A 25,240-nucleotide genomic window follows, 5' to 3' on the forward strand; every position below is an offset into this window, starting at 1 on the left:
GAGATTAAACGTATTCATTCTGACATGACCCACGGTGTGCGATATGGACATGTATGTCATGAAGAACAGGAGGTGAAGCTTGGGTTGTCTCTACAGTAAGAAAAACTGTAAATGATGGACTAATTCATGCCAATTAATGGTATGCTCGTCTTCTCTCTTTCTCTCTCTCTCTCGCCCTCTCTCTCCTCATCCGGGGTCAGCACAAGCCTACTCTTGCGCTGAGAGTCATTACATAACCGACCGCGTAATGATGTCCATAAACCGAGCGCACAACTGCACAGAGCCATGATCTCTGCTGAAACACAAGGCACTGGCACCAGTCTGCCTCTGCGCTGGACTGCATCTGCTGCTAACGCAGCGCAGAAGGTGAGGGAAAGTTTACAGGAGCGTGAGGATGAGCGCTCTGCGCTCTGCTCCTGCTGCGCTCAGCGACAGCACTCAGTCCTGCGCGCAGCGTCTGCTCCGTTTGACTTAAAGCACTCACACTGGAAATGAATGAGCAGTATCTGTCCACTCCAACACACTTACACACACAGCGCTTCTCTTAGCCCAGGGTTCTCTAAGCGCTCTGACGCACGGTCACCAAGAAGTGCCTTCCAGAGACGCACTATAAACAAACAAACACACATGAACTGAACTGATTCCTATCCCACTGAATCCACCGTTTACACGCGCATCAATCGGACGTGATTTAATGAACTGGTTTAACTGCGTTCAGTTTTTATTCTATTGGTAATTAAAAAGAGAACGGTCATTGGTCTTTGTTGCGTCAAATAATCCTATAATAGCAGTTCGAGTAGATGGTTGACGTGCTTTTACGTAGTGTTTTCACTTCAGTTGACCCCTGGATCCTTATAACCAACGCTGTGCATTTTCAACGACCCATCTGTGCCCATGACGCACTACCGACTCTAATGGCTCAGTCATTGCGCACAGTTTAGCGCGCGTTTACGCACGCACACATACACACGCAGCGATCTGTATGGAGTGTGTGACAGCAGCGCTTGCTGCTTTTCTCCCTTTATCTCAGTCTGCTGGTGCCAAAGGCCGGATAGAGTAAAGCAGGAGCGCGCGAGAGAAGCGCAGGTGCTGAAGCTAACGGTAGAGGGGGACTCAGAATGAAACACAAACTTTTAACCTCGTTTTCCTCTCTCTCTCTCTCTCTCTCTCTCTCTCTCTCTCTCTCTCTCTCTCTCTCTCGGGCATGGGTCCAGGTCCAGCACGCTCCTCTCTCTCTCTCTCTCTCTCTCTCTCTCTCTCTCTCTCTCTCTCTCTCTTTCTTTCTCGCTCCCTTTCTCTCTCTCTCTCTCTCCTTCCTCCCCCCGTCCCGTCCCGTCCCGTCACGCTGGGGTGGGGTGTGTGTGTGTGTGTGTGTGTGAGAGAGAGAGAGACTGTGTGTGAGGGAGAGAGAGAAGGGGGGTGGGGAGGTGGGGGGGGGGGGGGAGCCGCGCGCGCACTGGCGCACCGCCGCCTCGCTGCCTCCGCTATATAAACACACATTTAGAGCTCGACTAGCGACTCCAACTCACGTTGAGAAACTGAGAAAGTGTATGTGAAAAGAGAGAGAGAGGGTGAGTGAGTGAGTGAGTGAGAGAGAGAGTGAGAGAGTTAAAGACAGAGCGCATCAGAGGCGAGGCGCACACACAGACAGAGTAAGAGAGAGGGAGTCTGAGCGGAGTCACTTAGAGCTCGTTTAGCGCTCCAGCCATCAGCATCATCCGCGCGCAGACCGCACAGGATTACTCCTCCACCATCCAGTACCTGCTTTTACCCTTCTTCTACCCTTCTTCTACCCTTCTTCTACCCTTCCTTCCTCCCTCTTCTTTTCTTTTTACTGCGCTTAAACACACTACAGGTCGGAGGAGGGTCATTTCTGGGACTTTTTGCAGGACTTCTTATTCTTCTTATTTAGAACTTTGAGCAGCACTTCTAACAGCCTGAGCAGCCACGTGTTTGCACTGTGGCCTGACAAGCTCACGCGCAATTGGTCATCTTTCCACAAAATTCAGCTTCTTCATAATTTTTGTAATTCTTGCTTCTGAAAAATGATGCTGCACTGTCTGACCTCAACTTAACCCAGTCAAACTGAAGTCTGACCCAAACTGCTTTCATTCAGACCTTCAGGGCTGCTCTCTTTCAAAAAGTAAGAGGCGTTTTGGGCGTCTTTCCAGCTACCTTTGTCTCCTTCTTCGTCTTGTCTTCTCGTTCCATCAGTTTGAGGAGCAATTAGCACTCCTCTGTAACAGTACACTACCTGTCCAGCAGAAGCCCCTCAGCCAGCTACCCACTGCTGGGCCCCTTGGGCTGGCCGTTGTTTCTCTCTCTCTTTCTCTTTCTCTCTCTCTCTCGCTCTCTTTACGCGATGCTCTTCCAAGGCTTCGACGTGCTCTCGGCTCTGGCCACTCTGGCCGCGTGCCTGCTGTCCGTGGCGCTGCTGCTCGCCGTCTCTCAGCAGCTGTGGCAGCTGCGCTGGACGGCCACGCGCGACCGTAGCTGCAAGCTGCCCATGCCCAAAGGCTCCATGGGCTTCCCCATCATCGGAGAGACGTGCCACTGGATCCTGCAGGTAAGCGGCGCTCGCACGTGCACACACACACACACATGCACGCAGGGGTACACTCACAGGCTTCCTCAAAGCACATGTGTTTAATTTTACACGTGTCACACGTACTCATGTCTTACTTACCTTTAACGCAGCCAGCGGCCACGTGCTCACGTCTTAAATATGTTTTCTAATGACGCACAGACTTTATGACGACACAATTAGTGTTTGAACCGCGAGGACGCACAGAAAACGTAGCTGATTGTTGTGGCGTCATGTTTTTTGGGGGATTCCACACAAAAGCGTGTTATGAAGAGGATGATGATGGTGATGATGATGATGATGATGATGATGATGATTAATTTTAGCTCCCTCACACGTTTTGGTATAAATGGTTAAAAACCATTAAGGGTTAACATAATGTGATGAACTCGCGCACGCGATCAGTGCGCGAAGGTGCGCGCTCGACTCCCAGCTGCGTTACAGGGGGTTCCCTTTGCAGACGCTGCTATAGTTTGAGGGAAAGCGCTCGCGCTCCACGTGCAGTGAGTTGTGTTCCAGCAGCGCGGCAGGCACTTCTACCGGCTTCTGGCGCGCACCACCCACCAGTGCTACTGTTCTCTCCGTGGCGCGCGCTCTAAAAAACTCAGTTCCCCCGCGCCGTCAGGTGTGAGCCGTAGTGGAAAAGCATGCGCGAGCCCAGAGGAGGTGTGTGTGGGGTGAGGAGTGCTGGGGCGCCTGCCACGTCTGGTGAGTTCCACCTGGGTCTTCTGCGCTAATGGCTACTTGGCCCAGACTGCTGGAAAATGCGTGCGCGCGAGCGCGAGCGGCTACAGAGTTACTGTTTAGCCACTGAAACGTAGAATAGGGCTTGGGTTTGTCAGCTTTTACGCAGGAAGATGAGTAGGAGCTCCGTTATTCTGTCAGGAAACGTAATTTACTGAATTTTACTGTAATCAAATGATTGCCATGATCATGCACTTCAGTATAATCAATTTTCTTAATTGGAACGATTCCAACTGTGAGATAATTCTCTCTGTTAGAATTGAGGTGTGTGTGTATGTGTGTGTGTGTAGCTCCAAACCTGCCCCGGCACCGCAGAGCGCGCGCATCACTCTGCTCCCGTAATAGATTCTCCAAACTTGACCCAAATCCAAGAGCGACTTGCCGTGCATTTGGCAGCGCGCGCGCAAAAGCAAACAGCCCTGCGTCAGGCTCGCGCTGATGTGTCTTGAAATCGATAGGGGCTTGGAACTGTGTCGTTCTGCATTATTATTTTTGCTGTTGTTCTTTTCGGAAGGGTGCAGTTTGTGCCAGCAGCGCGAGCGCGAGGGGAGAGAGCGCGCTATTCCGCACAGAGCTGCTGCTTAGACTGGACACACGTTTCTGGTGGGATTCTGAGAAAGTGCGGAGTGTGTGTGAATGGTGCCAGGAACAGTAGACGTGGTGTTCAGTTAGGGTCAGCTCCTCCCGAACGCGTCTCGCGAACGCGATCCCAGTGTGGGACAAGTTCATGTCCTGTCCGCTGATCGCATGCGGGGATCCCCTGACTGAGTGTTTGACACGGTGAAAGCTGTGGCTTCTGGTTCTTACTGTAAAATAACGTAATGTCACATATCTTTACTGTCATAACTTAATGTACATATATCAATCATACTGTATACTGTAAAACATCTCATCTAATCGGTCTAATTTTTCATATCTACGTCATTGTTCCTCTCTCGCGCGCGCCTCCTTAGTCTCCTGTCCGCGTGCACGTGCACGCTCCTGTTTTAATTCTGTCCCTCCTGTCATTTCACGACTCTCCTCGTGCAAAGTTGTTCCAGATGTGTTGGGATGGATCTTGTTCTATGGATTCCCTCCATTAGTGAGCGAGCGGAGCGCACAGATGTGGAAGGCCACTAGTTCTGCGCTCCAGCAGGGGGACGCAGCTTTTTTTTAGGTCTTAGGCTTCACCACTACAGTGCGCTGAACGTGCACTGGTGAAAAAGCTAATAGGAAGGGTTATAGGGATGCATGTACACGTACACACACACACACACACACACACACACACACACAATCTCTGTATGTGTTAACTGGCCACCTCACCTTCTCTCTCTTATACTATTCCTCTTGCAATTTATTTCTCCCTCTCTTTTTCACGCCCCCCATCTCTCTTTCTATCTGCTTGCTCTCACTGTCTCTTTATAGCATCTCTTTCTCCAGATCTCAGTTACTCTCTTTCTATGAATTTTTAGCCTAGATGCAGACCAGTGGCAAAGTCCGGTTCAGTGGGCCTGATGCGGGTCTTCTTCTTCGACCCCTCTCACAGTCAGTGATTTCCATTTCAGTGTTCTAGAATGACATTCACGTAGTTAAACACTTTGGTGTTGTCCAAACGTTGCTCCCTGGAGCCCTGAAACATCCTTAGAACTCGGAGGGCACATCAATGTCATGGTGAAAATCGTGGAGAATGGAAGAGCTTTTAGTGCTCATTACTGAGTGAATGGCAGTCTTTAGCCAATGAGCTTAATTGTATCACAGAGTGAATGGTGCTGAGCACAATCCGTTGCGCTACGTGTGAGAGGCCTGCTGCCACGCTCTCTCCAGGGCACAGGTCACCCAGCGGGCACCGGCGAGGAGCCCTCTATCCCTGTATCTTGCTCTTCCAGTTCCGAGTTCCCCCCACCTGCACCCTGACCCAGATCGCTTCTGTCTGGGGGGCCACAAAGCCCTCCTCTAGTGGGGTCATACTGCTCTCACCCCCCCTGCTGCGATAAAGGCCACAAGGCCTGGGGCCTGATCAGCATTCTTAGGACTTGCACATGCTCACACACACAATCTCTGTCTCTCTCTCTCTTGCTTGCACGATAACTCTCATTTGCAATCTAAAAAATGAAGGTTTATGAAGGGTTCTGGTCTTTGAGATAGGTATAGAAACTTTCCATTATGTGGAGTTTCTTTTCACGTCAAAGCTAATTCTTAAAGTTCATATCTTTCACAACTTTTTCAGAAGCATTGCTTGAAATAAGAGGTTAATCTATGGCATCAATCAACCAAACCTTCTATGACAGCAACACCCTTTAGGAGGGTACCCGCTCACACTCACTCATTCACTTGTTCCCTCACTGGTACCCACTCTCACTTGTTCTCACTCACTCAGTCAGCCATTCATTTTCTCCCTTGCTTGCTCCCTCATTTTCACCCTCCCTCTCAGCCCATCCGGGATTAGTGGGCATGAAGCAGGAGTGAATGGCAGCACCGCAGCATGGCCCCTCTTTCACCCCTGGAACGCACCACCAACCCCTCAAACAGCCTCTTGTGTTTTTACGGGGGGGTGGAGAGAAAGAAGCTGGTGGCAAGGAGGCTTGGCAGCATGAGCTGGAGGTGGGGACGTGTTGAGGGTGGTGGTGGGGTGGGCTGGTTTAGTTGTGTGGGGGGGCGAGAGAGTGAGAATAAAAGAGGGTCCCGGGGTGAGCGCTCACACCGCACTGAACAACCCTAATCTCTCTCCACATACTGTTTCCAGGTCAAAGGGGAGCCCATTCTCCTGGGCCGGACTTGTTCAGCCAGCTTTACTCTCTTTTCAGATGACTCGTGGGTTCTGGCGCCCGATCAGCTCTGAGTGAAGCGCCCCTTTCTGTGGGGATGCCTATCTGTTACGCTTCGTCCCTGCCTTCAGCTCTGCGTGCTGGGTCGATGTATCGTCCCATTATCGCTCACTCCACTGCAGGAAAGGCCTTTGCCTTTGCAGACCTGGTAAAACTCCAGTTATCTGAATTCATTCATCTTAAATTATGTGCAAATGCACCCAAGACATATTTAAAACAGAACAGCAATAGGATTTCAGTCTGACTAACCAGTGACACATTTGACTACAGAGTATAAATGCATGTGGTTAAAATCTAGTCAATCACTAGACACATAAAGCGACCAGGTGTAAACAGGTTCAAAATCGTTCTTATCCCGAGTGTTGCGGGATATGTAAATGCAGTATTAGGAGTCTTGCCCAAGGACTCTTATTAGCAAAGCATGGTCTGCTTCCCCAGGCGGGGGACTGAATTCTTTGCTTGGAGGGCAAAGCTGTTACCGACTTTTTTTTTTTTTTCCGGGGGTGTAAATTTCCCCCAGAAATCCAGCATGCATAGTTTCGTTACGAGATGTAATTCATTCATGTCACGTTCTGCGTTTAAAGGCTTTAAGACCCCATGCAGTCCTTTTGCCCTTCACCCCGCCCTAGCACCCGCTTTGGCAGCCGGGTACAGTGGCTCTTTTTTAGAGGGGTGGGGTGTGTGGGGGGGTGATGGATGGTAGAATAATGGGACCTTCACTTCTTCTCTCCTTTATCCCTGTCCTCTAATCTCTCTTTCTCTCTGCCTGTCTTTCACGCCTTCTCCTATAGCCCAATGGAAAGAGTCCAACATACACATCCTGAGAGATTCCAGCTGCCCATTGCAGTAAAGGGACACATTAGCTGTGTTTAGACTGAAGGTGCAGGTTAGCGTGGAGAGATCCCCTCACGCTGTTGTTACCTGCAGCGCTAAATCAATAAATGGCACAGCCAAGCAGATACGGAGCCGTCCAAACACTCGCGTACACGCCAGTGGGGACGGGGAGGGTCAGATGAGCAAAAGAGGGAGCAAAAGAGCGAGACAGCGAGAGCGAGGCAGAGAGAGTAGGCCAAAAAAATGAAGGGAAAGCCGGGGAGGTGGAGATAGATGGGGCCGACGTGAACGCCAACCTAAACAGGGATTACGTTTTTCAAATCCTTCTGCTTTGTCTGTCATTCCTCTTTTCCTGTGTGACCCTTGCTGTCTGTCTTTCTGTTTCTGGCCGACTGCTACTAAAGAAACACATCCAAGGTGCTTCAAATAGCATACAAAACCAAACACCACCCCCCGCCCCCACTTCTTTCTGCCCCACACCTCCACCCCCCCTGGCCTGTTCGCTAAGCGCCCCCAGTGTTTGGGTCACCCTCTTGCAGATCTGAATAAATATAATTAAAAAGGGTTTTTGTGGTCATTATAAAGGGGTCATTTGTATAACATTTCCACTGCCACACAAAGGCTACATTTATGGAGCGGGGAGGCTCGACCGGTGTCCAGTTTACACAGAAATTTGTATTTTTAGTTTGTATTTGAGGCTGCATGGTGTGTGAGTATATGCATGTGTGTGTGTGTGAAAGGGGGCCAGTGGAAAAAAGCACTGCCCTTTATTGCGCCCCTTGTAAAATATCTGAGAAATTTCTTTGCGAACGTAAAATAAACGTTTGAGTGTGGCGGGTTAACCTCTTCACCACCAAGCTAAGCCAGGCCAGACCAGACCAAACCAGATGCCCCAGTGGAGTACAGGCGAGTTTTGTGTTTTAAGCCAAAACACACACATACACATATTCTTACACATCTGGCCCTTCTGGCCCTGCTTCTATTTGGGATTCAATATGCAGAGTTCATCTGTCCATTTGTCCTCCTACCGTCTTATACACGCTTTTCCTCATTCCAAACACGTTCCCCATCCGTTTATCAGTCTGCTGGTTTCCTCATTCCTCCTCCTTCCCACCATCACCACCACTACCACTGTACCGTCATTCCAGGGTTTTTGGCTTTCCACATAAATAAGCTTGACAGACTAAATACATGTGGGTGAAAAGCAGGAAACAAAAGAACAGAATCTAAACTTAAGCCATGAGATTCCTTCTTTCTTTCATTCTCTCTTTTTCCCCCCGGAGCATTCCTGCAGCATCCCCATCCTTTATGTGTTTCCCTGACCAAAGTGGGCTCTCTTGTGGTAGCCGTTCTTCTCTCTGTGGTACTGAAGAACAAGCACCAGTGCTGACGCAGCACTCAGGAGAAATGTGCACGTTTTTGGCTGCGAGTGAGTGACAGCTGCTGGGACAGTGTGTGTGTGTGTGTGTGTGTGTGTGTGTGTGTGTGATGTGAGTAAAACACCTTCTCTTCGGATTCCTACGACAGCCGTGCAAAGGACAGCTTAAACTGCACGTACGACGCTGTGCGTGCGTGCACAGCCGAGCGGACGGGTGGACGGACGAGTGAGAGTGCATGTGCTAGTGTATTTGAGAAAGAGAGTGAGAGAAAGAGAGTAAGAGTAAGCTGCAGATTATTACCTCATTGCTTTTCCAGGGTGTGTGGCGCTTTCGTGCGTCAGTCGCCCTTTTGGGGTTTTCCTTTCCTTTTTTTTCTCCCTCTTTCTCTGCATGTCTGTGCCTCAGTGGCCCCGTGAGAAGAGCAGGGGGCGGACATTTCTCACCTTCTGGCCAAATGTCATCTGCTCTGCCACACCCTGTCCTGCTTCCCTCTGCGTTTCGTCCACTCCCGGCCTGCCTGGCTATTTCCAGCCCAGCGACTCAGCCACCTATGAATTAGACTGCAGCCGTTCTGCAGCCAATGTTGCTTTGTCCCTCTCCATCATTCTCTCTCTCTTTCTCTCTCTCTCTCTCTCTCTTTCTCTCTCTCTCTTTCTGATTGCCACTTTTCACCTCTGTCCTCATTGCACTTGACTCAGGACTTTCTAAGGCCTCACACTGACTCACTTCATTTGACTAGCTAAATTAAAGCAGCATTATGTAACATTTGTCCCTTCAAATAACAGCTTCAAAACCATATTGATGCTTCACTGACCTGTGACTCCGGGCTTCTAACTGCTTTGGCTACTTTGGCAAAGTGGGCGGAACAACGCTTGCGAGAACAGCTTGCAGTGACAGTTGTGGATCCCCCGAATTACACTTTCTGAGTGTAGGGGGAGCCCGGGAGCAGGAAATGCTGGTTCTCACATAATGCTGCTTTAAGCACTACACTCAGGGAATCACAAAACAGTGACAGCACTGGGGTGGAACAAGTAGAGAGAAACTGCACTTAGGTAAAACAATAGGTACTTGTGTGAAATACAGAACCAATAAACAAGAGAAAGCCAAATAACTTCATTGCTGAACATGCGCTTATAATTCTTTATGTAACTCAGACTAGCAAGTCTGCATCACTAATTAATACTTGAGTAGTGGATAAGAACACTTCAACACAGCAGGTAAAAATGGCCCATACACGATCTTTTTCATCAGATGTGACACAGATGTGCACCAAATGCTGGATACGCAGCTCTAATGCATCGGCTAGCAGATGCCAGTGCCGGCCAGCATCACACTGAAATGATGTGGTGATAGGTGACAGAGAGAGCCATCTACCCACCTAGAGAGAACAAGGTCAATTGTGCTCTCTTAGGCTCCGGCTACTGACGGTAGGCAGTTTGACATTTGGCATTTGAGCCAGTGATCCTTGGGTCATAGTGGCAGCGCCTTAGTCAGCTGGACCACACCCAGGGTATTTTCTCTAGCATAGTCCTGTCCAGTAGTGTAACAGAAACTCATTATGTTATATAATGACTGTAATCAAACAGAGGTCCGATTTGAATAGCATATGCATGCCTCACTCACTGGATTCTAAGACCACAAAGGTGGGCCATGCTCTGTTTTTATTCGCTATAAGGCTCTAACCAACCCCACTGATGGAACGAGTGCACTGTGGGCATCATACACTCTTGCTCTGTGCAAACACGCATGCACGTTTGAGCTTGTCAGTGTGCATTTCTTTCTCCATGTGTTTTACTATAGGATAGCTTACATATGGAAGTGGCAGGGCAACACACCTTCTGAGTTTTCTGTGTGTGTGTGTGTGTATTTGTAGGTGTGTGGGAGAGATCCCATGCTGCGTGTGTGTGAAAGACGCCCTTGTCCCTTGCCTGTCGTGCTCCTCCGAAAACGGCTCCTTGCTCGCACAGCACACAGCCCAACTGCTGAGAGGAGAGCAGGAAGGGGCACAGACACACACAGACACACACACACACACACACACACACACACACACACACACAAACACACACTTACTTGGGGGGTGGGTGTGATGGTGGGATTTAGGTGTTAGCGCAGAGCAAAACTGCATTCCAGAAGAAAAAAAAATGTACATGCAAACACAACTCTCACAATGTGGTGAAAGATGCTACATTTATTTCTCCCCATAATACTTTTGGGTGGGTTTGGAGGAATGTGTGTGTGTGGTGTGTGTGCGTTTGTGTGTGTTAAATGTGAGTAAGTGAGTTAGTGTTAGCCCTTGCCCTCACACTCACTCGATATGTTAACTCCTCACATTAACTGTACACCAAGCTGGCTGTTGACCATCTAACCCCTACTGTATACACTCTCTCTCTCTCTCTCTCTCTCTCTCTCTCTCACACACACACACAGACACACACATAAAAACACACATGAGCACCCCTGTACACCCCCGCCCCCCACTCTCATTCTGCCGTGTTTGTATGGCTCCCAGCCAGAGTTCCACAAGGGTGAAATATCAGCCAGGTGGTTTAACCCTTAGAGGTTACGAGTTATTATTCATTTTTCTTTTTTATGATTTATTATTTAATAATATCCAATTACATCAAGCGTTTGTTTTTTCGGATGATTGCAGCTGCAACCTTGAAGGGTTAAGGAAGGATCGGTTCCTCCTACATTTCCTCTTTTGAGTCCTTTGTGTTCTTTTGAACCCCCTTATCATCTCTGCTGCTTTGCCAGTGGTCAGCCGTAGTTGGGTTTGTCCTGTGTTGTTGGAAATTCCTGAGGCCATTCCTGCCAGGGGAAGACTTGCAAGTTCCTTTGTTTATTGACAAACCATCTTTTCCCATGAACAATACAAGTCAGTGCATAACAAACCCAAAACGCACATTTGCAAGAAGCTCACCTCAGCAGAACTCACCACAAGGTTCACTCTCATTCAAAGGTCAGCCAATACTGAATCCAGAGAAGTTGGAAAAGTGACAGTCAGTCCAATTTAGTGTAACTCAGGCTCATACGCACGTTCTCTAATCCTGTTAGTGTGATCATATAACACTTTTTATAATTGAGATGACCATTCTTTCTCCTCATAAAGGGGTGGGGGGGGGCACCCTGCAGCAGCTGGTCACTGGAGAGTACAGTATTGTCTCCGGAGTTCTTCCAACTACGAGCCAGGGCACTCGATTACATTAGCGAGAAAAAGAGCAGGTACAGCAGATACAGGCAAGAAGGCAAGTTCAAAAGTTGGGTGAAGGTGTGGCTAACACTAGCTTTAAGATCGGCTTGCTGGTTAAAATGGAAAAGCGTACAGCATACATGCCGACGGGAGATAGACCACCAAGCCTAAATGTAATTTCAGCAGATCAATGCTGGAAACACACATTTCAGAGTGGAAACATGAAGACTGGTCATTCAGATAGGAAGCATGCAATTCTGACTGGAAACAACAAGACTGAAGTCTCGAAGAAGTCTTGAAACATGCAAAACATTCAAAATTTAGACTCAGTGTATGAAGACTGACAATTTGGATGGAAATCAGGCCAAATTCAGACTGGAAAAATGAGGCCTAGAATTTGAGACTGGAATTTTGTAAAATTTGGAAACAGACTGAACATTTTAACTGGAAACATGCAGGCCTCTACCTTATGTTGATACATGTGTCAAACTCATCATGCATCCCACATACTTTTGAACATATCATTAGTGGGCTGATGACAGATTGACTTGTCACATCTCTTTAGTATAATCAAGCCCTAAGAACCATACACACACACGCATACACATACGGCACCAGTGTGCCGATGTGGAGTGTATTCAGGCCTGCCCTCTCAAACAGCCAAACAAACAGGAAAAAGTGCAGCTAAAATTATCCCCCCAAAAGAAGCGTCTGTGTGCCTGAGCTCGTGTAGCATTCTATGAGAAACAGGTCACAAATCTTGGCCTGGGGAGGGAGGAGGGGGCACAGGGAGCAAACAGCTCCAACTAAGCTCCCTGCTGTGGGATCAGTATGTGTGTGTGTGTGGGTATGCAAAGCTGTGAGGTTACAGTGGGTCTTTATGTGCATTGCAGAGGTCCCAAGGGCTGCAGTCAATTACTGTGTATTACATAGAGCAACACACTCAACTACTTAGAGCCCCTCCATAGACCCGTACTTCATAGGACCGTTAGATAAAGTTCAGAATGGCTCCTGAGAGCTTGTAAGTGTTTTCATGGGTATTGAAAGATCTTGTCTAGCGTGTATATCATGGGTGCTGTATTTTCTGCTGCATTTTGTTTGGATTGTGTGTGTGTGTGTGTAACATTTTAGTACATGTTTAACTGTAAAATTCATTACATGTCTTGTTTTTCTCTGTCCAATCTGCAATCTTAGTTGCTTGAGCTAGACTACGTGCGGGACTCTGATCTGCTTTACGTCATGATAGTTGACCGAGAAAGCCTTAATTGTCCTGCGATTATTTGCTTCCGGGCATATCCCATACTAATCATTAGCCATTATACTCTGGATAGGTATCACTATTCTAGCCTGGTTGGTCCAGAGCCATGAGGCTCTCTTCTGTGTTACGTCCTCAATGAGCTCCATAGCTTAATCTGTGTACTTATGATACCTCTAGACATTCATTTAGCCAATATTCCTTTATTTCTTTCTTTATTGTCTCACAAGAGGAAGCATGTATTGCAATTATGGAAAATCCCATTTTAAAAGGATGCATTTTTAATGTTAGTTGTGTAATAGTGCTTTCCATTCACCTCTTTTATTTTTAAAATGCACCTGGATGAAAAAGCCAGAAATTTGAGAGCATTAGGTTTACTAAGTCACTCTAAAACTTCAGCCCTAATTAAATCCTCCCTTGCCAGCTTTCCCTGGCATTTCTGAACAGTTAGGTGTCTCTGAACTGTCAGCTCCACATCCACACAGGATGCTGCATAGCACAAACACGTAATGTAGCCTTCAGGATTTGCATAATGGTATTGCATGTTAAACGGAAACCCTGCTACTATTGCTATTGAATAAAATGTCTAAAAGTTGAGAGTTTGGCTTTTTGGACAGTAAAGCTAGTTGAGATATGTCAGGGACTTGCACACAGGCATATCATTCATACAAATGTAAGCATAACCACAGACGGAATTTGAGATTCTACACAAAAACACAAATTAGATCACTTCACCCCTTTAATCCTAGCAGCTAGGCTAAGCTAACTGCTAAACTAAACCACTTACAGAAAATCAGCTGCAAACTCAACCTTTGCACCCTTGCAAAACAAAAACAAATGATTGGGATTATCCCATAACACCATTTCCTATAAATGGCCATTAATGCTGATACCTGCTGTAATATCGTAGAGACTACACCAAAAGCCCTGCAGCACACTTCTGGAGAAGCAGACTGGGGTCTATGGGGTCAGCGTTCATCCACTGCATTAAGCTACTTTACTGAGCCTTAAGACTAAGGATTATATTAAGTGCATACTCAAAATGTGGTTAATTAAAAATTCTAAACTGTTCAAAGGATAGGGAATGGAGATATTACTTCATACAGTCTGGCTGCTATGTAGGGATACTTGAAAGCTACAAAATTCAAAATGTAGCACACAACCACAGCAAACTATCAGGATCAAGCAAATGAAACTGATATATAGTGATGCACTGCTAAAAAGGATGAAATCATCGCTAAGTCTGATCAGTTGTTCTTTCTCTCTCTCTCTTGCCTTTTCCTCTGTCCCTACCTTTCTCCTTCATGAAGGGCGCAGGGTTCCACGCCTCTCGGAGACAGAAGTATGGCAATGTTTTTAAAACACATCTGCTGGGACGCCCTCTGATCAGGGTGACCGGAGCTGAGAATGTGCGGAAGGTCCTGATGGGCGAACATACTCTAGTGAGCGTGGACTGGCCCCAGAGCACCAGCACTCTGTTGGGGCCCAACAGCCTCGCCAACTCCATTGGAGACATCCATCGCAAGAGGAGGAAGGTACGAGCGTTCTGAGCACTCACATAGCCACCCAGATACACATGTAAATATGCACAGGCCACATGCTGAATCTTTTAAGTCAGTTAGAATCATTGTATCGTCTTTATATGTTAAATGAATTGGAATAACACTGCGTTCCGGTTACCTCGTAAGTTGGATGTTCCAGTTAAACATTCTGATAATTGTACACTATTTTAAAATATATAAAAAAACAGTTAGCTAAAGACTAAAAGTAAAAGTAAAAGTATATAAAAAAATAAAAGTATCTTTTTATGTTTTCGGTTAGCATTGTTAGTGATTTAGCCATTAGCAGTTGAGAATAATATGTTATACAGTATTTTGAGCATCCAAGCACCATGGAAACTTTGGACTGAAAATTGGAAAGTACAAATAGACTAATAAATGGTATAATTGTACTGATTTTATTACTATTGATGTACAGTGTGGCCATTTTGGATTATGAACTTGGGGTTGGTGAGGCTCTCCCGACTTTCCGAGTAGGAAATCCGACTTTTGGGGGCGTTCCAGTTGAAATTTTCTGCTTGGAACTCGAACAATCCGACATCCCAGTTCAAATGAAACACAGCATAAAATCTCAATCCCTTAATGTATATTCAGGTCAAGAAGTTAAGAACGTCTAAAAAGCTGCAACAACACAACATTGGCTCTAACCATAACTGCACAAAATTGAATGGATTTCTCTAAGGATTTCCGGAATTACTCCGACTGACTACACAAACATACCCTCATGCACTCATATACTGTATGTACACCCATCCTGGCATTGAGCTGGTCAATTCTGGCACCAGTTCTCCTTCTTACAAACGAGAGACCAAGAGAGAGTGCTGTGAGAAAAAAGAGCCATCTATCTGCAGCGCGAGAGCAGAAAGGGATCTCCAGCACAGAGAATGAAAGAACAGGAGAGAGATAGAAGGTCAGATGGAGACAGAGAGGTAAACACCATTCTCTCTGTCTTGTCCCGTTTTGATTCGGGAGCAGATATCAGCTCTCTCTTTAGTTGGCCTTTGCAGTCGCTCCATAACAGTCTCCAATCAGTGACTTAGCAAAATATTATAAATCTGTTCTCCTCCGCTCTGACACTATTGTCCAGGCCCAAAATGGGCCCTTTTTATGCGTCTGGTCCCATCCAGGCCCACAGGGGCTCAGGTTTCCCCCCACACACACCTGTCCCATTGAGGGGTCAGAGGGGTGTAATCAGTCTGCTTAATCCTGCAGGCCCGGGGCCTCACGCGAGCCCCACTAATGACCACTAATTAGTCAGCTCGCCTCAGACGCACAAAGACGGCTTTATACACCCACAGGCTTGTGGCTGGGTGGACCTCCGCTGGCCACTTCAGATGACCTGCAGCGTCATGCTATGCGCAGTTAGGATATATATCATTTATCTATATGTTTACGTTAAGTTGTCAAGTTATTAGGTCTGTCTTGTACTTTTACTCACTGGTCACTTTATCAGATAAAACTACCATGTAGGTGCACTCTGTTCAGGTCTGTAGCCCCTGATGCTGCACAGTTTATCAGCCATTCCCAGCAAACCCCACCATGTTTGAAATATTAATACCATGCCAACACACAATAATAGGCCACTATTATGTTAATGTCTCTGCTGCAAGAAGAGTCTACCACCAAACTAATATCTGGGAAATGGTGGTTCTACTGTGGCCTTTTTGTATTGATGGATGGGGTAGACTGTAGCTGACATATAGGCTAAAAGCAGACCCACAATGTGCCATTTGATTGGTGTATCTAAAATAGCTAACTGACTAGCTAACTTATTGATGACAATTTCAGACATTCAGCTCAGACTCACGTTCACTACAAAGTTCCCTGCTAATCAAATGCTGGAAATTCTGGATAACCCACAACCTTTGAGAACCAATGCCTGATGGACAAATTCCTTGTATGTGTCTTTGCCTTATCACCGCTGAGTGACCTGACCTGTGATGGAAACTTTCCCCTCTGCACACTCAGAGGCTGTTCTGGGATTTTGTGGTGATAAGACTCAGCTCTTGAACTCCGGAGACTAATCCGTCACTAAAGCTACATGAGGAGGGCCATGTGCCGCCTCGGGGCCCTGAACACTAAAACAACATTCACAACAATAACACAAACACTGGCTGGGGTGAGACCCCAATCCCTTCAGTGATCATAAGCCTTCAGGGAGAGTGGGCCCCAGGCGTGACCTGGATGGAGGAGAGGCTGAATGCCACCTCATGTGATGGACGCTGAGCGTGTCTAAATATTATAGCTGAATCAGCCTCCAGTATGAGTTCCTGTAAACCCTACGTTTAATAAAGATGAATCTTGGATATTTGGTTGTAGGAAAAGCAGCACTTTAATGAGTATACAACCTTTACATGATGTGGAAGGACCTCAGAAAGGTTCTTCCCACTTGCATTACTCATATACAGAAATGGTTCTTTGAAGAACCATCCACTGAAAGGATCTTTCAGGAACCAAATGTGTGTCACCACGCCAAAGAAGCCTTCCTGATGCCTTTATTTTTAGAGCATGTTTAAGAACGGATGATGATGGTCTAGAGTTACTGCTCGGTTCCATACAGTTCATTCTCTGAAATGTTCTAAAGATGGTCTTTAAATTGACCCTTTACAGTTCTCTCCTATGTTTATGTCTCACTGTCGCCGTCCGTCTCGCTCTGTTGCTCTCTGTCTGCTGTGCTCGTCTGGACCTCAAGCTCCTCCACCTGTTTTCGTTGTTCTTTTGGCACATTTTTCCACCGTGGGTGCCAGAGTGTTCTCTTCTCCGCTAAACAGAAGCAGGTAGAGAAAAGGACAGAGAGGGGGTGACTGTGGGTGAACTGCTCGGAAGGTCGTGAAGCTATACCACAGAGGTCTTTCACATTGCTTAGACCATTCTCTAACTGGTCGTTCAACAGTTAACCGGAAGGTCCATCCAGGCCACCTCAGACTTAGAGTGATATATGATTTTTGTTCCACACTTGATGGTTCAGCAGATGGATGTTTTTGAGATTTTGCAGTTACTGGAGTGGCCAGTAGAGGGCACAGTCCTTTAATTCTACAGCTCACCTGCTTCCCAGCAGATCGGTCCCTGTGAATAAGGGATTGTGTTTTAGTTCTGAGAGAGAGTGAGAGTGGGAGAGAGAGAGAGCGAGAGAGAGAGAGAGAGAGAGAAAAGAGAGAGAAGAAAGAAGCCCTTACATTCTGCTCAAACCAGCAGCTTCAAGCAGTTTCATATAATTTAAGACATATGGAAATTATTAAGGCAGGGGAGTTTCAGAAGGTCTCTCTCTCTCTCTCTCTCTCTCTCTCTCTCTCTCTCTGTGTTAATGTGAATGGGAGAATACAAGAAATCCCTCCTTTTATATGGAAGACAGAGGAGTAGCCTAAGTATTTTCTTCAGTAATATATGGAGTTTCCCTGGATGATGTGGCCTGGCGTTAGCTGTATTTGACTGACGTCTGTGCAGCAGACAGCAGACACTGTACTCTTCACAAGGGAAAACCGAAAAACCCTCAAGCGCACTGCTGCTGACCCATACGTGAATAAGCATGGAATGTGCTATTGTATGGCAATGAATCACATATGTGGACTCTTTGAGTGTACAGCCTATAGTGAAACAGGAGCTAATGGAAGTTTTGGAACTGTTTTTACCATACATGTGCACATAGACACACATCATTTAAGAAAGGGTTGGCTATGGTACATGGCTTTTTATAGCACGTTCTTTGAGAAATAAAGGAACAGTAAGGCTACAGTCTGTCAGATACTGCAGATGGTGAATTGGAACGAGCAGAGCAATGGATATGGACGTGAGCTTATAGTGTGTCCCACAGTGTGATGGACATTTGCTGCTGGCTTCCTTACCATTTGCTAGTTGATCTTAAAGCTTCATAAACTGAATCTACTATTCAATAACTGTTCAAAATAAGTGGAAGGACTTGGAGTGTCCAATGTAAGAAAGGATGTCAAGGGTATTCTCAACTACTATATTGTACTGTAGCAAAATAGCACTGTAAAAGTCATGTAAATGCCTTGAAGCATTCCAGAGAAGTGCTGAATCAGCCTGGAGTCCTGGAAACCTCATGTTAAACTATGATGACTCTTGGTTTGGACATTTGGTTCTGGGGAAAAAACACTTCAATTAGTCTAAAACCTTTACATTACAAACAGTGATCTACTGAAAGGTTCTTTAAGGAACCTTTTTTGCAACATCACTCCAAAGAAACCCATTTAATGGACTGTGTTTGTGAATGGATACCGATGGCTTTGAATTACTGCTCTTCTCCATACAGTTCTGTAGTAAACTTCACAGCGTGGAGAAATTATCCATGAAGTGCTCCATAGTAATGACTGTAAATTATACTATAAGCAATATGAAACTAATCTGCAGGTTATGTAGTCATGAATGTCGTGTGGAACTGAAAGTGTGCTTAAGGGAGGGGTAACAGGCAGAGAATAGCAAAGCTTGCAGGAAAATATTGAATGCTGGACTACTTTTATTGCTGCTGTGATCTCTAATGGCTATTGTTCATTCATTCACAGCAGAGAGACAGAGAGGGAGGGAGTATGTGTGTGAGAGAGAGAGAGTAAGAGAGAAAGTAAGTAAAAGTAGAAAAAGCGAGAGTGCGGATGGGTAGAGACAGCAAGAGAAAGTGTGAGGGAGGACCTGTGAGTGTTTGTCACCGCCCCCGCCCCCGTCATCTTTACAACGCTGGAAAAGCAGTGCGGAGCCAAAGTATTTGGGGTGAGATGGCATATAAAAAGTGCTATTGTTAGTCAGCGGAGCCGAAGTTTTTAAGGGGGAACATGGATGTTATTTCACCAAACAAACCCGCGCGACTGAGGCACATTAGAAATGCGCTGCTGTGGCCAGGAAAATCTTACCTTCCCCGCTCACTCTCTCTCTGCTGATGGAGAAGGAAACTCACTCTGTCCAGCTCCACTATAATGGAGAGACAGGGAGGTGGGGTGGGGGATGGGGGTGATTAAAAGCGAAAAGGTCAAAAATAGTGGAGACTTGTGAATTAATGAGAATGTTCCATGTTCCGTGCTTGAAGGAAAATAAACCTGTAATATAGCTGCTGACTTGTGGCTTCAGGAAAATATTTAGATGACATTTCTCCTGATATTTCTGTTGAGCAGAGCACAGCCTAGTATAGCCACACTTGGTCCTGGTTTCAGGAGTCAGTGGAATTGAGGAATTGTGGAATTGTGGGACGTGTAGTTTTTTTTTGGTTTGTAAAAAAAATGCAGCCTAACACCTGTGTCAAAATGCATGCCCAAAGTACTTTCAGGATCCTTCATATATCAAAATACTTCTGTATTTGTTATTTCAAACTTGTGGCAGGGTGCTTAAAGCAGAACAGGTCTGAAATGCTGGCAGCTTTAGGTTGCTTTGCGGAGGTGTGTTTATAGTTTAAAGAACTGTCAGTCAAGGTCTGAGATTTGGAGAGGTGCACCAACCGCATGCCTACAGATGCCAAGTTCTGCCTACAGATCGAAGTTTCTCACACTCAGGCCTACATGCCCATAAGCATTGCTGACTCAGGCACACACCCTTACATCTTGTACTTGTACTGTGTTTTAGTGTATGCATATCACTATCTGCATGCCTACAGATGCCAAGTTCTGCCTACAGATCGAAGTTTCTCACACTCAGGCCTACATGCCCATAAGCATTGCTGACTCAGGCACACACCCTTACATCTTGTACTTGTACTGTGTTTTAGTGTATGCATATCACTGCTGTGAAAAGAAAACCCTGTTATTCACCCCTTAAACGTCTCAGACATCCACATCCATCCTAAAGCACGTATCCCCAACTCTGCTCCAAAAAAGTGGAGGGGGGCATTACTGTTTGATTTTCCTGCTCCAACACATCTCTTAAACCTGGCAGCTGGAGTAAAATTGGACTCTGTCCAAGAAAAATCACTAAACTGTGCTGGACTCTAGACCAAAATCGGAGACCTTGTCTGAAGGCTTGATATTGAATAGCTACATGAAAAACAATGTAAAGTAGCTCATTTTATCAGTAGACGTCTGGACTTGTTGGACCCGTCTGGAGGTTTTCTTATGATAGTGAAACTATGTATTAAACTGTGCATGACTCTGTGTGTGAAAGATGTAGGTACTGAATCACTATTTCCTTCCTGAACAGATTTTTGCCAAGGTCTTCAGCCATGAGGCTCTGGAGAGCTACCTGCCAAAGATCCAGCAAGTGATCCAGGAGACGCTGAGGGTGTGGAGCTCCAACCCAGAGCCCATAAACGTGTACCGTGAATCCCAGCGCCTGTCCTTCCAGATGGCCATCCGCGTGCTCCTTGGCTTTCGAGTGTCCGAGGAGGAGATGCGCTTCCTTTTCCACACCTTCCAGGAGTTTGTGGATAATGTGTTCTCGCTGCCTATTGACCTGCCCTTCAGTGGCTACAGGAAGGTAAGTGGTTGCAGACATCAGCATTATTCAACCCAAATGCTTAAAAGTAAAGGTTTTTAATTTTTTCTTGGCTTGAACAAATGAGTTCTAGACAAACCTTTATTGGAATAGAACCCTTACATTATATGGAAGTTCTAAAAACTTAATTTAGCTCTTCATGGACTAACAATATTGCATGCATTGGTGTCTGTATAGGGCATTCGTGCAAGGGACACCCTTCAGAAAGCCATAGAAAAGGCCATCAGGGAGAAACCGCTATGTACACAGGGGAAGGACTACTCCGATGCTCTGGATGTGCTGCTAGAGAGTGCCAAGGAGAACGGGACCGAGCTCAGTATGCAGGAGCTTAAGGTTTGTACTATTTCTTATTAATCCTCTATTTAACATGGAGCACACAGTGTCTGAGCCCCTTGTTTGAAGTGCATTGTTTAGTTACCTTCTTCTTGGGCGGCGTGGTGTGACTCTGCATAAGGATACAAGGATTGGCACTGAAGACTGAGCTGTTGGAATAGAAATGGGTAGATTAGCTGGTTTTAAGCCAATCTCTATCAATAGAATGATGAGCCATCTACTGCTTGGACCTTATTAAGACTTTTTTGGCCCATTTTTGGGTCGGTTGTTCAAAATGACAAGGGACCTCCTCCATCCTTCATTTCTACACAAATGGAAAGGGTGGAAACAAGTTTAGACACAATTGATAGCCAACAAGCACTCTCCACACATGCTGTTTTTAACATTGTTGCTGAGCAGGTTCTCTTTCCTGGAGAGGCACTCCTCGCCCGTGTTCAGACCGAGGCAGACGGGTGGATCCCTCAGGCCTGTCGGCACCAGCTCACTGGCATGCCATTAAAACAAATGAAAGCAAAAACCTGACCTCTAAAAAGTGGCTGCCAAGCCTCAGAGAAAGAGAAAGAGAGAGAGAGCCCCTTCTCTCCTTCACAGAAACCATGGAAGGCAGCTAAAACCAGAACTCTCAGTAGGCAAAGCCTCACTCCCAATTCCATTTCTGTCTCTCGTTCACCTCCTAAACTATGTCTCTGCGTCAAGCATACCTAATATGAGTGCTCCCTTGTCGAAGTAAGTGTGAGGCATACTAGATATACTAGCTATCATTAGCTTTATTTGCATATGTTTGCGGTTAAATATCTCATGTAGTTGATAGAATTGTTACCAAATAATTGCCACACATCTTGGGTTTTGGCGCTGTCCACAGTTCTCCAGACTCTGGATTTAATCAAGGCTTCAGAAGCTTCCACAATCTGGGATTGTTGAAAGCAGGGCCAGTTAGGCTCAGTGGGAGTGTATGTGAGAGTTGTGCGTCAATGACTAAAAATCGTTCAGCATGTCTCCTAAGAATACTGAGAGTATACTAAGTCAATGTTGTTTCTCGCCTCTCTAGGAGTCCACAATTGAGCTGATATTCGCTGCCTTCGCCACCACAGCCAGTGCCAGCACCTCTTTGGTAATGCAGTTGTTGAAGCACCCTGCTGTACTGGAGAAGATGCGTGAGGAGCTACGCAACTGTGGTCTGCTACACGATGGCTGCCTGTGCCAGGGAGAGTTGCGGCTGGACAGCATCTACAACCTCAAGTATTTGGACTGCGTCATCAAAGAAGTCCTTCGTCTCTATGCTCCTGTGTCTGGAGGCTACCGCACTGCCATGCAGACCTTTGAGTTGGATGTAAGTAGCAGAGAAGGTGTGCTGTAGAAGACGTTTAAGCAGTCAACCAGGAACAGTGTTTCAGGGTCTTCCAAGAACAGGAAGAGTTTATACCATACTAAGTATCATCAAATTTGGCAATCCCATACTTCACTACATACCATTCTGTAATCTATAAAAAACAAAAACACTTATTGGCGGAGCAAATCCAGGTCTCAAGATACCTGTTACTACTGCTGCATGGTATAAGTGTCCATGAGCTTGAAGACAAAGCTCAAGAAGTAAATTCCCGACATCTGTCTTGACTTATCAACTACATCAGGTTGTGTATATGACCTTCTTCTTTTTCTCCCTCTCATCACCCGCTCCTCACACAGGGTGTACAGATTCCCAAGGGCTGGAGTGTCATGTACAGCATCCGTGATACTCACGACACCTCTGCCGTCTTCAAGGACGTCCAGGCCTTCGACCCTGACCGCTTCAGTGCAGAACGCAGCGAGGACCGCGAAGGACGCTTCCACTACCTGCCCTTCGGGGGTGGTGTCCGTTCCTGCCTGGGCAAGCAACTGGCCACCCTCTTTCTGAAGTTGCTAGCTGTGGAGCTAGCCGGGGGGAGCCGTTTCGAGCTGGCCAGCCGGACATTCCCCCGGATGGTGTCCGTGCCTGTGGTCCACCCCACCGACGGCCTTCGTGTCAAATTCTTCGGCTTGGACTCCAACCAGAACCAGATCATGGCCAAGTCAGACGAGATGCTGGGTGCCACCGTGTGATTGGTCGGTTGAGGGGTAAAAAAAAGAGTAGTTAATGAGAGAAGTGGGCGGAGCCTGTTGAGAGTTACTGTTGAAATATTTGCCCTCTCAAGCAGCAAGCTGTCAGTCAAGAGAGACTCTCTTCTTTGTAATTTTCAAGATGTCACTTTCATCTGCCAAAAATGTACAGTCTATCTTTTTTCTAAGAAAATGTAAAAATGTAAACTAAAAAAAGCATCAACAAAAAAAGGAAAAACAACTATATTGTAAATGCTACATCATTATGAGATGCTATGGGACAGAGTGCACAAGATGAAAGAAGCTGTTTCCGAATGTTCGTAGAAGGACTGGGAGGTTCTAAAGGAAAGAAGGATAGTGGTGTTATTTGTGTCCAGCTAAGTAGACGTCACAGGGTATGGCCCAATTGTGTGTTCACAGTAAAGTGGCCAATTCTGATTAAGGACAGGAAGAGTCATTCTTTTTACGGCCTGCGATGAGATTCAGTACAGGGGTATTTTTCAGGGTTAGTGTGAATGTGTATGTGTGTGTGTGTGTGTGCTTATGTGTGTTACAATGCCTATGTATGCGTACATGTGGGTGTATGCGTGTGTATGTATGTATGTGTACATATTCAGAGGGAAGGGGCGGATTATCATTCAGGCTATTAGGAGTGTAGGAAACAGTGTAAGCTAGAAAGAACGCAAGGAGGGTGTGATTACTCAGGTGTGTATGTAGTATAGAAGGGCCTTTGAGACTAACCCAATTATATGTTTATCAATATCTGCACATAAGAGACAATTCATTATCATGGGAGTGTGAGCGAGAGTGAAAAAGTGAAAATACTCAACCTGTGCTTTTTGTTGCAATGATGTCAGTGTGTCAGGTTGTGTTGTATTGAGTATGTGTGTGTGTGTGTGTTTGAATGGGCATGAGACTCTCGAAACAAGCTATACTGGGAAGTAGAAAGTCATTCATACTGCAAAGTGTATATTCTCGAGACTGAATTTAGTCAGAGACGGGGAGATGGCATCACTACAGAACGGAGCGGAAGTTGCCGGTCACTAAATTTGCTGCTTGAGAGTTGCTTTTGTATTCTTCTGTTGGAGCAGAGCTCTATCTGCCCTCTGATGAGGATGACTGTCCTATTTCCTGCTGCTCCACTCTGCAACACTATAATGCGAATGAAAAAAAAAGGGCGAGGAATCATCAGTCAGTCTCTCAGATATCTTTTACCTTTTCAATGCCACTTCACAGGAACTATTTATGCCAGCGAGGTGCAGTGGGATTTAAAAAGAGGGCCCCTTGGACTTTTGGTGGAAACCCTATGGAGGACCTCTATCACTTCTACCACACATCAATCGAAGGACTTTTATTTTGATGAAACATGCCACTGATCTTTCTCTTATTAATAAATGGATGCGTCAAATTAAAGTCTGCTGCTTCCAGCGTGCCGCTTTCTAACAGAGCGTAGATTGCTACAGTAGTCCGCAAGTGAAGTTTGCAGTTGTAAGCAAATGATGATGATTGTGGGAGTGAAGAGGGCTTTGGAAATACACTCATTTTAGAAAGCCATGGGTAACGCCTATTTGCATTGTCTAATATCCTAATATTATTACTATTAATATTATTGTAATAAAATATTATTTGAAGTGCTATTTTTGTTATATTTCAGAATAGAGTTCTAGTATAAATAAAGTTTGTTGGTAAATATTGTTATATTTAGAATATGAATGGCAGTTATATTGTAAACAGTGTTTAAATGTTAATATGGTTTTATGTTATTGTAATTATTCTGTTATCAATATTATCATCATTGCATTTAGTTAATATTAATAAACACAGAAGCACTTGTGAGGTATGTTTATATTGAGTGCCATGCGACTACATGTTCTGTTCTTTGTTGATTGTTGAGTTTGTCTGTACATAATTTTATTTCTTTTTACAAATCCACATTTCACTTAGTTAAAATATGAATGTTTTTTCCCTCCTTTTCCTTTTTTTGTTACAATGATTTTTAAATGTACTTGGCAATTTTATAAAACCCTGTAATAAACTATAATGTGAA

At 45.7% G+C, this 25,240-nt stretch overlaps 1 protein-coding gene across 2 annotated transcripts; it reads left to right on the plus strand.

Moving 5' to 3' along the window:
• Positions 1–1,606: 1,606 nt before the first annotated feature.
• On the plus strand, positions 1,607–25,240 carry cyp26b1 (cytochrome P450, family 26, subfamily b, polypeptide 1). Of its 2 annotated transcripts, none has more exons than XM_072687694.1 (6): positions 1,607–2,566; positions 14,107–14,331; positions 20,491–20,766; positions 20,962–21,117; positions 22,166–22,447; positions 22,804–25,240. In XM_072687694.1, exons 1-6 carry the CDS (start codon positions 2,363–2,365, stop codon positions 23,194–23,196), a joined length of 1,536 nt encoding a protein of 511 aa, XP_072543795.1. In that variant the 5' UTR covers positions 1,607–2,362; the 3' UTR covers positions 23,197–25,240. The 2 variants fall into 2 exon arrangements, with proteins under 2 accessions (XP_072543795.1, XP_072543796.1); XM_072687695.1 differs by lacking the exon at positions 1,607–2,566 and adding an exon at positions 3,236–3,292.

The sequence above is a fragment of the Salminus brasiliensis genome, chromosome 9 (assembly GCF_030463535.1).
Source record: "Salminus brasiliensis chromosome 9, fSalBra1.hap2, whole genome shotgun sequence".
NCBI classification, from domain to species: Eukaryota; Metazoa; Chordata; class Actinopteri; order Characiformes; family Bryconidae; genus Salminus; species Salminus brasiliensis.

What these genes read in the sequence shown, in the direction of transcription:
- cyp26b1 (XM_072687694.1), top strand. Translation starts at nt 2,363, where the DNA reads ATGCTCTTCCAAGGCTTCGACGTGCTCTCGGCTCTGGCCACTCTGGCC. An exon ending in TCCATCGCAAGAGGAGGAAG is followed by an intron (nt 14,332 to 20,490) that starts GTACGAGCGTTC and finishes CTTCCTGAACAG; the next exon opens with ATTTTTGCCAAGGTCTTCAG. An exon ending in TCAGTATGCAGGAGCTTAAG is followed by an intron (nt 21,118 to 22,165) that starts GTTTGTACTATT and finishes TCGCCTCTCTAG; the next exon opens with GAGTCCACAATTGAGCTGAT.